The following is a 17,022-nucleotide window of genomic DNA, read 5'->3' as shown; positions in this document are numbered from 1 at the left end:
TGACGCTAGCGTGAGCAGCAGGTTGAGGTTGCTGCTCGCTCTGCAAATATGAAAAAGGTACAGGGAAAGGGAGGCAGTATTATAGGGGTGGAGAAGAGGATGGGTGCTGGTGCCCCCACCAAGAGGGTGCCAGGGGCAGACCGCCTCCCTCCCCTGTTTCTATGCCACTGGTTATTGTTTTTTCTTTTGTAAACTTTCTTTTGTAGAATTCCCAAGATACTGCGGTATATAAATACATTTTTATGTTATATTATATTATTTTATACCTTAGATGTGAAACGGCAATCTACAGTCAAGCATAGCAAATGCAGCATCTGTGGTCTTCTCTGCACATAATTTACTGCCATTTATGACAGCCAATAAAACTGTTGCCATCCTATGACCGAAGCAGAATGTACTCGTATTTTTTCAGAATTAGCTCTATTCTTGAAAGATTTTTACATGCGTCAAAGAAAAGTTTAAAAACTACAAACTATATAGATTTGATTAAATTTGAAGTGTTTATTACCAGTGTTATGTGAAGAGAAATATACCTATTATAAATGCCTTTTTGGTTGACATGTTTATTTTTTCTTCTAAGACTTCTTTCTGCACACAGCAACTACTGACATAGAGAAGATGGGTGGGTAAATGTAAAAATGCTGTTTGGACAGAATTAAAGTTAAAAGATAGGTGAAAATTTTCCTAATTATGATTGATTGAAGAAAAGACATTAACTTTAAGGTTAGCACGACTCCACCCATCATTTTCATGTATGTGTTGAACAGCCCATGGGTAGCATGTCGAAAGAAATGGACCTATTTAAAAAGGTTAAACTATAAATTAATGATAATTAATCCAGGTAGGGTTGAGCTTAATTTGGTACCAAGAAAATAATTTGCTAATAGCACAGCTGGAGGTTGAGAAACACCCAGTTAATTTTGTATATAAGGATCAGATTTATCAGCCTTTTCAGTCCTTCGCTTCAGCTTCTTACTCTTCCTGCAAGGGCTGCTTTTCTACTTGCCACCATGGCATTCTCATCCAGACAGAGCAGTAGCTCAGTTAGAATTAGTGGAGGGGGTGCTGGAGCACAATTTGCTGCTAGCCAGAGTGGTGGATATGGGGTTCCTGACAGCTGTTTCGGTGGTGGCCATGTTGGAGGTGGCCAGCTTGGTGCCTTTGGAGGTGGCTATGGGGGTGGCCAAGCTGTTACCTTTGGAGGTGGCTCTGTTGGTGGTTTTGAAGGAGGCCAGTTTGTTGAATTTGAAGGTGGTCAGTTTGGTGGTTTTGGAGATGGCCAAGGTGGTAGTTTTGGAGGTGGCCAAGGTGGTAGTTTTGGAGGTGGCCATGGTGGTGGCCATGGTGGTGGCTTTGGGGGTGGTCATGGTGGTGGCTTTGGGGGTGGTCATGGTGGAGGTGAAGGTCTTTTGGAGGGAAATGAGAAAGAGGAAATGCAAACTCTCAATGACCGTCTGGCTGCATACATGGGAGGAGTAAAGCAAATGGAACTAGCTAATAAAGAGCTGGAACAAAAAATCAAGGAATTTTATGAGAAGAATCGTCCAGGAGGGAGCACTGGTGGTCCAGGTCGTGACTACAACAAATATTTTTTGATAATTCAAGAAAAGAGAGATCAGGTAAAAAAAATGGTTTCTGAAATGTCAGTTTTAAAATTATCGGTATTTTATTTTATGACTTACCACATCTTGATAAATTATTTAGGGTGATGTCTAAAGTATCACTTTACTCAGCAAATTACTGTCCTTTTAGCTTATCTAGTATCAGGTAAGGATAATACTTTCATGTATGAATCTAAATCATAATAATATGAATGCATTTAATAGGAACTGTAGAACTTTTTCTTGTCATTTTGCTTTGCAGACTACAAAAAAAAAAAATTATATCACCACATTACAAGATGTTTGTTTTTCAGAATTATATTGATGATTTGTACATATATTTCTCATGTAACACAACAAAATCCTGTATAACTTGAGTGGGATCCTTGTGTGTTACAGATCGTTAAAGCTTATTTAGATAATGCCAAGTTAATGCTGAACATTGACAATGCCAGGCTGGCAGCTGAAGACTTCAGCTTGAAGTAAGTTTCATAATCTTCTAATAATAGGAAATAGTTACATGTTAAATATGAGCTAAACGATTATTTCTATCAGGCTACAGTTCAGAAACAGATATTACAGATGTACCATTCTTAATATTGTTTCCAACATCCATAGAAATGTTTTCCCCAGAAACTGCCCTCTGAAGTGAAAATAGCCCAAATAACATATTATGGTATTTTTTCACACACACTACACTTAGAACAGAAAAGCATTTTCGTGAACGTTAACTAAAACCAGACTGCCCTGGAATTATTAGGTGTCATAATGAACAGGCCCTGCGCCAAAGTGTTGAAGCTGACACCAATGGCCTGCGCAAAGTCGAGGACGAGCTGAAATACTTCATAACTGATGCCGAGACACACTTAGAACATCTGACTGAGGAATATGCCATGCTCAAGAAGAACCATGAAGAGGTGAGAGGACTACTCCATGCATTGAGTTCCCTCCCATCATTTATATCTGGTTATACGGTAGCTCAAAACTCTCTGATCGTCAATGCATTTTTTTTCTAGTAAAAAAAAAAAAAAAGGTGCCGGTACTCAAATACCTGGTCATTTTTCAGGAGTAGGGTAATCCCACCCCAAAGAAGCCAGGTCCTCTGCAACCAGTCTAAGAATCCATGAAAAGGCAGCATTGACTGTGCAGAACCTGAATGTTTTTTTAATTAATATTTGGGGACCATGGCTCATTTTGATCAAGCAATGGACAAGGTGCTGGTACTGAGTACCCCTGAGAACCCCCTGAAGAAAAGCTCTGCTAATTGTAATCGAAAATACTTGAAAATGACCCAGTAACCATGTAGTGAGTGTTTCATGCTCTGACGAAGAAATACAATGCTGCTAAGACATTCATGGACAGAAAAGTAAATCCATGCCTCAGAAATTCTGACAATAGTTCAGTCACCTTAAGTGGCTGAAAGTACATAATATGGCTCCACATCTTTATATTTCAAACCATTTCACTTTCCTTTCTAATGCATGGCAGCAATAGTGAGAAAAACTGGAAATTTACAAGAACAGGAAGAAGGATATATAAATATAACTGTACTTGTATTTTCCATTATTCAGGGAGTCCAAGATGAACAAGGAACAACTGTTGGCCAAGTGAATGTAGAAATGAATGCTGCTCCAGGCATTGACCTCACCAAGCAACTCGATGACATGAGAGGACAGTATGAAAAAATGTCAGAAGAAAATAGCAAAAAAATGGAAGCCCAGTACCAAGAAGCCGTAAGTGTATACATAACAGCTTAATGTAGAAGCAAAGATCGTTCTACGAACACTGAATTTTCCTCCTTTTCCATGTTCTGATATAGAGCAAAGACTTGAAGCAGGAGATCTCTAAAGGTTCTGAACAGATGCAATCCAATAAGAGCGAGATGACCGATCTGAAACGTGCTGTTCAGGACCTGGAGATGGAACTAAAGGGCTTACTTGCTACGGTATGCATGAAAAATAGTCACTACTTTGATTTTTGCTGTTTACAAATGCTTCAAATAAAATAAAAGTAAAACGTATCGGTGAGGTGAATTTTAACAGTCAGCTCCGGTGTGAATATCTGCAAACTTTAGAAAGAACTTTCCACATGCCTTAAAGGCAGTGTTCTAGATTCTTTTGCAGTAAATACTCTATCTCATATATAATGGCCTAAACACTATCCCATTTTATCAGAAGCTTAGATGGATATGATTTTGCTATGTAACCATAATTCAGAAAAGTATACACACAATTTATGTGGTGCATTATGTTGTTTTTAGACTGAACCATAGATTCGCATTACATCACAGAGAAAAGTATATTAACACTTTGAAAAGACACATTTGTACTTTCAGTCATGTGCTATTTTAATCACATTATGAAGGGGTGCTGAAAAGTTCTCAGCTCAACCAAGTAGAGAATGACGTGGATATGGCTTAATCAATGATCTGAAACAATGTCACAAAACATAGAATTTTGTTTCTGCAAACTGGCATTTAATGAAATAAGATAACACTCTTTCCAGCTTCAGTGTTATGTTATATGCAACCCCATATCCCTTCGAATCCTCATTAATTACAGTTCTAAGTGAGAGTAACATATTGTTGCATAGAATTTTGTATAAGAGTTAAATATGTTACAAAGAATTATACATGCTACATAAAGTTATCAGATTGTTATCAAACTATACAAACAGTCTGAGATCATAAAAAGAAGCTGACCATTGGCATTGCTTTTCTTTTGGCTAACTTGGATTATTTGTTTGAGTCTCTTCGACCCCTGGTATGAATTTCTTAAAAAGCCATATTTTTAGATTTTTGTAAAACAGTGTGTATAATGTGGTTGTGTAAATTTCAATAGGAAGCGAGTTCCACACTTTTGCTATTTGGTAGCAGAATGATTTGCATAATGCTCAGAATTTAGGAAGTTGGTTGGTTGGGCTGAGAACTTTTCAGCACCCCCTCGTATATATTTCTAGACATTTCATTTTTGTCAGTAAAATATTTGCTTGAAATCTATCTGCAGAAACAAGCTCTCGAACAAAACTTGGCAGAAAAAGACGGCCATTTTTGTATGCAGCTTGCAACAATGCAGGAATCAATTTCTGGTACAGAAGAACAGATAAGCATAATAAGAGAAGAGATGGAACACCAGAAAGCAGAGTATGGACAGCTCATGGATGCCAAACTCCAACTGGAGAATGAGATTAATGATTATCGCAAACTGCTGGACGGAGAGGGAATGTAAGTAAATGATTTCAATATCAGATGCAGCCCCCCCCCCCCCCCCCTGATATTCAGACCACAGGATTCTGCCTGCGATCTCCCGCAATTCACATCAAACCCAGAAATTTGATGCTGATGCTGTGTCCGGCAGCCAGCATTGAATTTGTGGCCTATTTTTGGCCAGTCAAGATAGAGCCAAGTAAGGCAATATTCAGTGACTAGCCAGCTAAGTCTTAACGGCCAAACACAGACCACCTTTTTAGGTGGTTCTGTCTGGCTATAGAACTTAGGTGGTGAGCCACTGAATATTGGTGTCATAGCTGGTCTCCGACCAATCCACTAAGCCCCCACTAAATATCAGCTAGTACCTTGGGTTTCTTTTTTTTAATCATATGAAGATAGAAATGAAAATATAATATGGAGGCAGGAGAAAACAGAAAAATATTTCCATCAGTGAGAAAGGGCATAATTTCTCTGTAAATGATGTATACCTCAGGTGCACTTTAGGTATGAAATTAAAACTGGGTGATTTTTATCACTAAGGATTTGTGTCATCAACCCAGAAAACAACTGAAAATAAAACAAACTTTTTCCTTATTATGTGAAAGATGGTAGTGTCAGATCTCTGTTTTCAAAAACAATTACATTTGTGGCTATGAGACTTTCAAGCAATTCATACCCTCATTCACTCACTTTTAATCTCTATTATTTTTGCATGTCTCCCCCAAAGTCAACTAATGTCTTCAGACTCTAGAGAATGCAGTCTGTCCACATAGCACCACGCCTCACTCAGCTCCGTTGGCCAGTTATTTCCTTTAGGATATGTTTTAAAATGTTACTTCTTACGCACAAGACTTATTACACTGATATACCATTGTATTTGGTTTCTCTCGCTTCCCCCTACACTCCAACAGACTTGTGCTTCCTTCTCTTAAATTGGCTCATTGGGAATCCACTCGCTATTCTGCTTTTTATTTCCTGGCACTTTTTCTGTGGAACTCCCTTCCCCCAGATATGTGCTCTGATTCATCATTGAAAATCTTCATAACGAAGCTTAAAATGCTCTTTTTCAAACTGGCCTAGAGTTCGGCATGATTGTCTCCTCCTGGTTCAGTTCAGACCCACAACTTCCCCCTTTAGCTTTCTGAAGTTGTCTTTCCTATTACTTATGAAGTTCTTTACCAATGTCTTTTATGTGTTTTTAGCTGATTTTGTAAACTGCTACTTCCTACAGAGCAGTATATCAAGTAATAATAAACATTAACTACCAAAAACCATATTTCAGCCTGGGACATGAAATTACAAAATGATAATACAAAATTGAGTTCAAAATGTTTGGCTGTCTCTGGCATGCATTCTTAATTGTAAATATTTTAATTCAAATGAGGTAACATAAAAAGTACCCATTTTCTCCTACAAAGAGCATAACAACATAAGAGTTGCCCTAAGGGTAAGACCAGATGATGAAAAGTTAAAAGAAACTAGGGAAACTAGCAAATTTGGCAACACAATAATAATGGCTGATTTCAATTGCCATCAACAAAATCATCAAAGAGATGGAGCTGAAATAAACCATTAAAATCTATACAATATTTACATCTCAAAGGATTTTGTGTTGCCAGAGAAAATAATGAGTAAATGAAAAAATGTGAAGAAAAAAAAGACTTTGGTCAACAATGGCCATAGCTTCTGTCTATCACAAGTCAAAAAACTCCACAATGACATATTTATAATTTTAAAATAGGCCTCATACTTTTCAAATCAAGACCCTGGACCCAATATTCAGACCACAGGAGGCAGCCCAGCTACCTCCTGTGGTTAGCGGAAAACCTGGAAATTCAGTGCCAGGTCTGTAACCGAATTTCCAGGCTAAGTTCAGTCATGTTTGACATACCCAGGCAAGCCAATATTCACCAGCTGACTGAGTAAGTCATAGTGGCCAAAAAATAGACCTACTTTTTAGGCAGGTCTGTCTAGCCACTCGATTAGCCACTCAGCCAATGAACATTAGCTAGGCCAGCCATGTCGCATGACATAATCATTGACTGGTCTAGCCGCTGACCAGACATTCAATGGGAGATACCTTGCTGTCTCCTAGTGAATACTGGCTTATCATTACTTAGCCAGTAAGGAGACGTTCCCAGCCAGGTACACCGCGCTAAATATTGGGCAGACTGAGATTACTTATTTAATCCCAATTCTACTTTTTCCTAAATTTGAATGCAAATGTCCAGAAGATAAAATATTCACCAGTGAATTTTTCTTCCTTTCAGGGACTCTAAAGGCCAGCAGGGTGGCTCTTCAAGCCATGGTAGTTCTTCAGGCCAGCGAGGTGGCTCTTCAGGCTATGGTAGTTCTTCAGGCCAGCAAGGTGGCTCTTCAGGCTATGGTGGCTCTTCAGGCTATGGTGGCTCTTCAGGCCAGCAAGGTGGCTCTTCAGGCCAGAAAGGTGGCTCTTCATCCACTACTGGAGGTAAGAGTAATCGGCTTATGTTCTTCATTGTGATGGGGGTAGGAGAGAGCTATTTTTTTCAGATACGTACATATTTTGGTAATAGCCAGAAATCTTTGCTGCAATTCCTGATGCGGACCCATACGTAAACACAGTAGATGGCCTTTTTAAATGCCATCTGTGGAGATATTGGAGTTCATATTCACTGGGTTAACCAGATAAGAGTGGCTGATACTTGGTTAATTCACTGACTGGGTCCTAGCTGTAAATCCCTTCTATTATTAGGTCTCTAGATGGAATCATAGTTTTTCGGAAGTCTGTGAAAGCTTAACTTTTTAAAATTTTGTTAATAGATTTTAAGATTTTATTATTGATATTATACTGTGAATGTATTCTTTGTAACCCATTCTGGGAAGTTTGGGAGGATGGGCTAAAGACCTAAGAAAATACATAAATAAATTCAGTCGCACTTGACTATCTAATGCTACTAAATGTCTGTTTGGACTACCTTGGCACTATCCACTAGGTTCCAGAGCAGTCTTGGAGAATATTCTGGAGGTTACCAGTTAGCAGTGATTTTCAGTCTGCTAGGTAACTACCCAGATAAATTTAGGGCAACAGAAAGGCTGTACTAACTTTATCTGGGTAGTTATTGCAGAAGGACAGTTAGGAACTCCAGAGCGACTCGAGCCGATTGAAAAATTGGGATATAAATGGCAGATGAAGTTTAATGTGGAAAAATGCAAAGTCATGCACTTAGGCAGAAAAAATAAGGAACACAAGTACAGTATGTCAGGTGCAACTCTGGGAAAAACCAAACAGGAAAGGGACCTGGGCGTATTAATCGATAGGACTCTGAAGCAGTTGGCGCAATGCGCGGCAGCAGCGAAGAACGCAAATAGAATGCTAGGCATGATAAAGTAGGGAATCACGAATAGATTGGAGCGATGGTCAGACCACACTTGGAATACTGCGTCCAACATTGGTCTCCATACCTAAAGAAGGATTTAAAAGTACTTGAGAGGGTGCAGAGGCGAGCAACGACGCTAATAAAGGGCACGGAGAACTTGGAATATGAGGAACGACTTAAGAGACTGGGTTGTTCTCCCTTGAGAAGAGGAGACTGCGAGGGGATATGATCGAGACTTTCAAAATACTGAAAGGAATCAACCAAATAGAGCAGAATAAAAAATTATTTACAATGTCCTATGTGACACAGACAAGAGGACATGGACTGAAGCTAAGGGGGGACAAGTTCAGGACAAATATCAGGAAGTTCTGCTTCACGCAACGAGTGGTAGAAACCTGGAATGCTCTCCCAGAAGAGGTAATTCCGGAATCCACCATTCTAGGGTTTAAGGGTAAGTTAGATGTCCATCTCCTTATGAGTGGCTTAAGGTGACATAGGTAAGGGTTAGCTAGATGCACATCTCTTATGAGAAGCTTAGAGTGATATGGGGGACTAATACTATGCCAGGGCACATGCGAGGCCTCCACGTGTGCGGATCGCCGGACTTGATGGACCTAGGGTCTGTTCCGGAGATGGCACTTCTTGTGTTCTTGTGTGTTCTTGTGTTATCCCAGTGCCAGTCTGAAAGTCATGAATTCCCAGACAAATGCCAGCAGCCATCCAATCTCTGAATATTTAGTACCACTACCCAGGGACAGTTTTCAGCTAAATGTTCAAATATAAAATGCTTGCAGTGGCCAGCTTTTTTTTTTTTTTTTTTTTTTATTAATGCTGATTGTGGTCAACTGCATATCACCCAGATTGACTCTGAATAACTATTTATTTATTCACTTTTCAATAATGTTCTCCCAGGGGAGCTCAGAATGGTTTACAATGAATTTATTCAGCTACTCAAGCATTTTTCCTTGTCTGTCCCAGTGGCCTCACAATCTATTTAATGTTCCTGTGGCAATGGGGGGATTAAATGACGTGTCCAGGGTCACAAGGAGCAATGTGGGATTAAACCCAGGGCAGGATTAATTCTTCGAGGACCCCTAGGCACACAAGTACACTGGGCCTCCCTGGCCCTGCCCCTCTCCTCCCACACCCCACCCATGCCCTGCCCCCATTCATCTATTTTCTTATTTACTACTTTATTTCCACTTGTATTTCTTTCTTTTTTAAAATTCAAAATAAAGATTAGCATACCAGTGCACTGTTTTTCTTCTATGCAACCCCAAAACATCTCTGAACAATCCTTCCTTCCTTTCCCACCTACTTACCCAGGATTTTAACTCTGAATCCTTTCCATGCATATATAAAAGTGTTCAAATATATTGTAAAGCAGTAATACTATCCAAAATAATGTATAAGTCTATATTAATAACCAAGTTTAAAACGCTTCTCAACTGCCTCACTCTATGTCAACCAACTGTAACCCATATGTATGGATAAACAACCAAATCTGTAACTCCTCTAGTATGTTCCACTCCATATATGTTAACTTGTAACGAAATAACAAGGCAAGCAAACCACCAAAAAATCCAACATGAAACAAAAGAAGATTGGCAGACAATAAGGAGATTCAAATCAGGTTTATTCAAGGTGCTCCCAAGAACCATGCTTGATGCCTTTCGCCAAACAAGGCTAGTCAACGCTAACAGAAAACCATGTCTTTCATAAACACAGAAACAGATACACCCTCACTCAGTATGGAATAAGTAATCACAAACTAAAAATATAAATATATAGATAAAGGTTAAACGGAACCACCAAGAAGCCAAACTGCATACAGTGAAACACCACAGAAACAATGACACATAGCCCCCTAATACTCTGCAAAATATAAATATAGCAGATGTAAATTTGAAGAAACTGACAATCACCACTTTACAAGTTAACAAATAGAAATAAAACAAAAATTGAAAATAAGAATATATCATTTTAGTGGACTAATCCATATTTCAATTAACTTTCAGAGGCCATAGCCTCCTTCTTCAGGTCAATATAGTATACTGCTGTTACATTATACTGTCCTGACCTGAGAAAGGGTGTTTGGGGCTCTAAAAGATAGTAAAAAATGTATTAAAATTAGTCCAATAAAAATATTACCTTATTTTCTGTTTTAAAAGTTTTATCAATACAATTTCAATACTATTTTATACTAAAGCAACAAAAAATCTTTTTTCTACCTTTTGTCTTTTCTGCTTTAATCATCTTGTCTTCACTCTCTTCTTTTTAGCCAGCATCTGTGCTCTCCCTGTCTTCCATGCAGCATTAGCCCCTTCCATCCACTGTCTGCCCTTTCCATCCACTGTCCGCCATCTCCCCATTCCATATGGTATATTCCATTTTTCTATGTTCCTTCCATAAACTGTCTATCTTGTGCCCCTTCTCTCCTTGATTCATTTCAGCTTCACCCCCTCTCCATTTTTCTATCTCCACTTCCTCCCTTATGCTGTAGCATCTCTCTCTTCTCCTTTCCTTCCTTCCCACTCCACCCCATGGTCTGGCATCTCTCTCCTCTCCTTCCAACTCCCCCTCCATTATCTGGCATCTCCTCTCATTCCTTTCTCTCCCTCACTCCTTTCTTCCTTTCTCCTGGTCTGGCATCTGTCTCCTTCCCTCCCCCATGCCCTGGCATCTGTTCCTCCCCATCCATGATCTGGTATCCACTTTTCTTTCCCTCCCTCCCTTGGCATTTCTCATTCCTCTCCCTTTTCTTTCTCCCTCCTTCCCTCTCTCTCCCCAGTTGGGTGCAGCAGCAGCATTTCTCTCCCCCCCTTCCCTGTGCAGCAGCAGCATTTCTCCCCCTCCCTGTGCAGCAGCAGCATTTCTCCCCCTTCCTCCCCTTCCCTGTACAGCAGCATTAGCATTTCTTCTGCACCTCCCTCTGGTGCATGCTTTGTTTCTGGCCGGCTCCCTTGCTGTCTGTTCAAAGCCGCGAGCATCGACTCCTCTGCGAGAAGGCCATGTTTCAGGGAGCACAAGCAGGGCCGCGGGTTTGACACTTGATTTAAAGGTTTGCTGTCGCTGCTGCTGCTGGTTAAGAAAAGCAGCAGTGGCAGAATAGGGAGGGTGGTTCTGGCGGCGGGCCCCCCTGACCATTTAGGGCCCTAGGCCCGTGCCTACTTGGCCTACCCTTTAATTCGGCCCTGATTAAACCCACAACATCAGGGTGCTAAGCCTGTAGCTTTAACCACTGTGCCACACACTCCCCTTTATAGAACTAGTGAGAGACTTAGCTCATATTTATTCCCACTGCATTGCCCCAGATAAAGCATAAGTACCTGTATATAATGCATAAACCACTTTGATTGTAACCACTGAAAGACAGTATATCCATTCCCATTCCTCCCATTTGTAGAAAAGTATTCACACACCCTGCTGGTGGTATTTTTGCAGGTCATCATACACTTATGTTAGTAAGAGACAGTATTTTAGATATTTACATGCACATGGGGTACATAAATATTCCCCTATAATGACCTGAAGATCACCATTCTCCAGATAATATCTTCCTCTGCCCTTGTTCCAACCATGTACCACTCTGGTATTATTCAAATAATTCTGAGGTACTCTGTAACGATTTTCAGCGGCACTTTTCCATTTAGTGCCACTGAACGTCCACAGATAGTGGCAACTAAGACATTTATCCCTATAATTGCTGCCATTAATTTGAAAATTTTTTTAAAAAAAATATTAGGCCCACAGATTTTACTTATTTACGCAGAAATTATAATAGTCTGCTTTTCATTTGATTTTATTTTAATTTCATGTATTCTAAAGCTTATATACTTATTTAACTTTCAAAGGACGAACCAGAAGGGTTACAACAACGACTGACATGATTGATGCACAGGGTAAAGTCATTTCTACAAGCACAGACAAAGTTGAAACGAAGCTGCAATAAAGATTTGATTTCCAGCAAATGCCATCACCTGAAGTTACCCCAGGATGAGTTTTCTTTCACTTTTCTACAATCTTCAAGCATGAAGGCTAACAAGCACCTTTTCTTTTCTTTTTCGGTGTTACCCAATAAACCTTCTTTCTGTGCAAAAAAAAAACCAAAACGTGTCTTGTATTTACTGCAGATTAAAATGATCAGCAGCTGCTATGAATTCTCATTACGCAAAAGAAATGTGATTTTTAGTGATATTGAAAGCAAATTTGAAAAGCTATTTATTTGGGTAACTAAGATGTCTTGAAAGTTGCTCAGCCTGTAGCAATCAACAAAATTCCTAAGTTTAGCCATGTACAATACAATTTTTTTTTTTTTTTTTTTGCATACCACAAACACATCAAAAGAAGTTCAAAGCAGTTAACAAAGACAATAATAATAATAATAATAACAGTTTATATACCGCAATACCGTTAAGTTCTATGCGGTTTACAAAAGATTATTGGGGTACAAGTTGAGTTGACGTACAAGTTGAATTAACTTAAGGGATGTGGGGAACAATTGGGAGAAAGGGCAAGAGAGGGGAAAGAGGGAAGTGGGTCACTACAATAAAAACATTTTTAAAAATTGCAACTTTTTCAAAACATATTCCATAAAACAGGTTTTCAAGGCCTTTCTAAAGCTCTTATATATTCATTCAAACCCCCTTTTACAAAAGTGTTGCACGGTTTTTAGCGCCGGCCATGGCAACGCTACTGTTTTGTAAAAGGTAGGTGTGTGTGGGGGGGGGGGGGGTCATTGAACTAATCAGATCTGGCAAAGTTCTCTAGAGTTTGGCAGCTTGATAGGCTAGAGTGGAAGTAAACATTTTGATATATTTTAACCTTCATCTCCGAAAATCAAAAGGATGAGTATTGTCTCCGACCATATAATGTAATATAATGTAGGCAGGCTCTTTGATCAAAAAAGGCAACAGTGTGCCTGTGTTTGCATTTTCAAAATTATGCACATTGTCTTGCAGAGAAAAGGTATCCACAGGAAAAGCAGGAGCAGATATCTGAAGATGTTCTTTGCTTAGGTAATTTTCAGAAGGAAAGTCCATATTTTCCCTTTATGCACTGATATTACAATATATGAAGTTATGTTTTCAGGCATCAGTATCACAACCCTTCTAAATTAAGGATCATAGCTTGCAACAATGCTAAGCTTCTATTAACCATTAACATATATGTTACCATAGGATGGATATCACTCAACACTGTGTTCAAATACTTAGCAAAGCGGCTTTAAAATTATTCTTTAACATTCTTCTAAGCATGGATGCTAGGAAGACGAAGACCATCTGCACACGTCATTTAGAGATCCTATAGTACGGGAAAATAGAGAATACTTCAAAACCTGGGTTATGAGATACTAAAGTGAGAACAATATAAGAATGTGAGTTTGACAGGAAAGTGCAAGAAATAACTAAAGTTAATTTGCCAAACATCATAATGAGCTGTTATTTAAAAAAAAAAAAGACAAAAAGATATCAGATCACATTTCAAAAAGATCTCTGTTGAAGAACTAAGGGGTCAATATATTAAGGTGCACAAACCAGTTTAACGCACATTAAAGATTAGCGTGCACTAAATGCTAATGCATCCATTATATTCTATGAACGCCTTAGAAACATGACGGCAGATAAAGGCCAAATGGCCAATCTAGTCTGCCCATCCACAGTAACCATTATCTCTTTCTCTCTCCGAGAGATCCCACATTCCTATCCCAGGCCCTCCTGAATTCAGATACAGTTTCTGTTTCCATAACCTCTTCCGGGAGACTATTCCACGCATCTACCACCCTTTCCGTAAAAAAGTATTTCCTCTTTGGGCGCCAGTGAGCTGCATAAGGAATGGCAGCATAGCTGCAAAGTTTCTGCGATCTCTCTGAAATAATCAATTATACATTGCTCAAATTGGATCATTTTTGCTGCAAAAAGAGCCAAGCAGTACTCTAAATACCATGGCTACCACAAAAGTTGGAAAGTGGCATAAGCCGGTGCTACCTTCGCCCAAAATATCCATGGAGGATGCTAAAGAGGAAGACAGCACTCAGAACATCATGGCCGAGCTCAAGGCCTTACGTCTGCTGTTAACCAACATGAAAGAAAACATGACAAATTAAATTGGATTTAGCAGATATGAAAGACCGTATACAATTCCAAATGCGTATGGACTCCATTGAAGTAAAGCAAACCGCAAATCAGGAAAGCATTAAGGCTTTACAATCTCAAGTTAAGAAAATCAGCCAGCTGGAAAGAGAATTAGAGGAGGCCAACTTGAGATCCCACCAAAATAATCTGAGAATCTTGGGGGTGCCTGAGGGACATGATTAAATTCATAGAAACGTTCATTCCAAAAATTTTGGATTTTAAATTTATTAAAGAGCTAGAAATTGACAGAGCCCACAGGGTTCCATCTCACATGCTTACTAATTCTCACTACCCGAGACCAATTATGATAAGGCTTCTCAGATATAGCTAAAATATGAAGGCTTCAACATACTTTTCATCCCGGATCTAAGCAAGCGTACAGCTCAACTCAGGAAACAACTGTTGGCATACCGGCTGAAGATGAAAGACCTGAATGCAAAATATTGCTTGTTGTACCCTGCGTGGATGCGTGTCACATAAACACCACTACCAAAGATTTAACTGACCCGGAAGCTCTTGCTGAATATTTTGAAAATTTGCAGCCTTCCAACATCAATGAAGTTTGAGTATTCAGGTTGTATACCTACACCTTTTTGATGTGCATGATATTTCAGCTCAGGATACGCTGTACCGTGGATATACCATGAATGTAGCAGGCGTGATGTTTGACTGAATCTGGCACTATAACGCTATGATGTGGCCTCCAAACACTCTTGCACATGGATTATTTCCCGTGTCTTCACTGGCAGCCATCTTGTCTGTCCTCATGGCACTTATTTAACTCAATCGATGAAACCATCTCACAGATACTTTCTATTTGGAACTCATAGTACATCAATCCAGCCTTGGGTATACCTTTTTAGTCTCAAGTGCAATGGCATCATTATACTGTGAAATGTCTACAACTTAGTATTTGCGCACCTCAGTCTCATGCTCCTCCGATGTTCTAATTATGCTTGGAGTTGTGTGGTGAAGTCCGGCTTAGGCCTGGGCTAGGCCATGTGGCACCAACACGTATATGAGTAGTCCCGACTGCTTTCACCTGCAACTTCCTTTACAAGTTAAAAAAAGAATCTGCTAATCTTTTTCTTATTTTTTACTCGACTGAAGGTAGTAACTGTATGATGTTACACCTCACGCATTGCTAGCTTATAAGAAATGTGTATGATGGGCATAAGTATTATGTTATAGTATTTTGCTCTATGGTCTAGATCAGGGGTCTTCAAAGTCCCTCCTTGAGGGCCGCAATCCAGTCAGGTTTTCAGGATTTTCCCAATGAATATGCATTGAAAGCAGTGCAAGCACATAGATCTCATGCATATTCATTGGGGAAATCCTGAAAACCCGATTGGATTGTGGCCCTCAAGGAGGGACTTTGAAGACCCCTGGTCTAGATCACAATAGATGATACAAAGGATAATTGGTTGTATGAATGCAGATTGATATGATTGTAGTATGGATCTGGTATGTATGTGGATAGCGCTGAAAGACCGCGTGTTGTATGTGAATTCCCTATTTAAAAGGAGTACTACGGGCATTTCATGCATTCTGATATATGCTGCAGCATTTCTACATTATATGCTCAGGTAGGGTGGTATGTTAGCCAATATGTGAATTAACAGAGTATGTAAGCAGTTATAGGCTCTGGTCTTTGACCTAAGGGCCACCATGTGAGTGGACTGCTGGGCACGATGGACCACTGGTCTGACCCAGCAGCAGCAATTCTTATGTTCTTATGTTCTAAAAGTTGCTAACATTTGCTCTCATGGTGCTGCTCACCTTATTCTTTTTTATGTGGTGTGAGTGTGCAATACGGCTGACTATACTATTCCGATCTAAATAAGAAATTATACGTATAAACATAATCTAATCATTGCAATTCCCCCTTGGAAATCTATATTCATTTCTTATGATTACCTAGCATATGGTAACGCTGGTTGTGGATAATGAGTGCTAATGCAAATGGATTACAGGCGCTGTGTTGTATGTGATTGACGGATGGTCTTTGCGTGTCTGGTACTTGGTATGAATGGATAAAATATTATTATCTTTTATCCCTTTATTTGGTTTTTGAACCTGTGGAATTTTGGTAAAAATGGAACAATGCCTACCATACCATTTCAAGGCTTATACTGTGATGATACTAGTCAATGTTATGCTTACATTGCGTATGACAGATACTTTGCTTGGAATTGCAATATAGAATTGGAGGATATGTAAGTACCATTGTAAACTCTGTGTACATATTTCCTTTTCATTTGCATGAAAGTACTCTTATGCCCTTCAGAGCTAGTCAATGGATTACATCAGATCATAGGCTCATAATGGTTTCATTTAGTCCATCATTCTTTCCAGACTGGATTACTGCAACTCCATCTACCTAAGCCTAACAAAGAAAAGTCTCACCAGACTTCAACGGATTCAGAACACCGCAGCCAAACTAATCTTCGCAAAAGGCAAATTCGACCATGTCTCCCCTCTTCTGTCTAAGCTTCACTGGCTCCCAGTCTTCCTCAGGGTTCGCTACAAATGCGCCTGTCTTACCTTCAGATCTCTTCACGGCATCCTTCCTCCCCTCTTTCCTCTATCTTGGCTCTCGAGTACTCATTCCACCAGATCCACTCAGAAATTCAAACTATCCTTCCCTTCTCTAAATGGCATTTCCCACACAGGAAAACTTGGATCCTCTTCAGGATCACCGAACTATGGAACAGCTTTAC

The 17,022-nt window shown here is 39.6% G+C and overlaps 1 protein-coding gene across 1 annotated transcript; it reads left to right on the top strand.

The window, feature by feature from the left end:
• Positions 1-948: 948 nt before the first annotated feature.
• Positions 949-12,280, top strand: LOC117347779 (keratin, type I cytoskeletal 10-like). The gene is made up of 8 exons (XM_033919144.1): positions 949-1,619; positions 2,001-2,083; positions 2,362-2,518; positions 3,173-3,334; positions 3,421-3,546; positions 4,607-4,824; positions 7,080-7,279; positions 12,023-12,280. The coding sequence occupies exons 1-8, from the start codon at positions 1,011-1,013 to the stop codon at positions 12,118-12,120; spliced, it is 1,653 nt and encodes a 550-aa protein (XP_033775035.1). The 5' UTR covers positions 949-1,010; the 3' UTR covers positions 12,121-12,280.
• Positions 12,281-17,022: the final 4,742 nt, after the last annotated feature.

This window comes from Geotrypetes seraphini, chromosome 13, assembly GCF_902459505.1.
Source record: "Geotrypetes seraphini chromosome 13, aGeoSer1.1, whole genome shotgun sequence".
In the NCBI taxonomy this organism is placed as follows: domain Eukaryota; kingdom Metazoa; phylum Chordata; class Amphibia; order Gymnophiona; family Dermophiidae; genus Geotrypetes; species Geotrypetes seraphini.
The sequence above is the reverse complement of the archived record's forward strand: the minus strand, read 5'-3'. Positions and strand labels throughout refer to the sequence as shown.

Coding starts and splice junctions, on each gene's coding strand:
- LOC117347779 (XM_033919144.1), top strand. CDS start 1,011: ATGGCATTCTCATCCAGACAGAGCAGTAGCTCAGTTAGAATTAGTGGA. Junction 4,825..7,079: donor CTGCTGGACGGAGAGGGAAT/GTAAGTAAATGA, acceptor TCTTCCTTTCAG/GGACTCTAAAGGCCAGCAGG. Junction 7,280..12,022: donor CTCTTCATCCACTACTGGAG/GTAAGAGTAATC, acceptor TAACTTTCAAAG/GACGAACCAGAAGGGTTACA.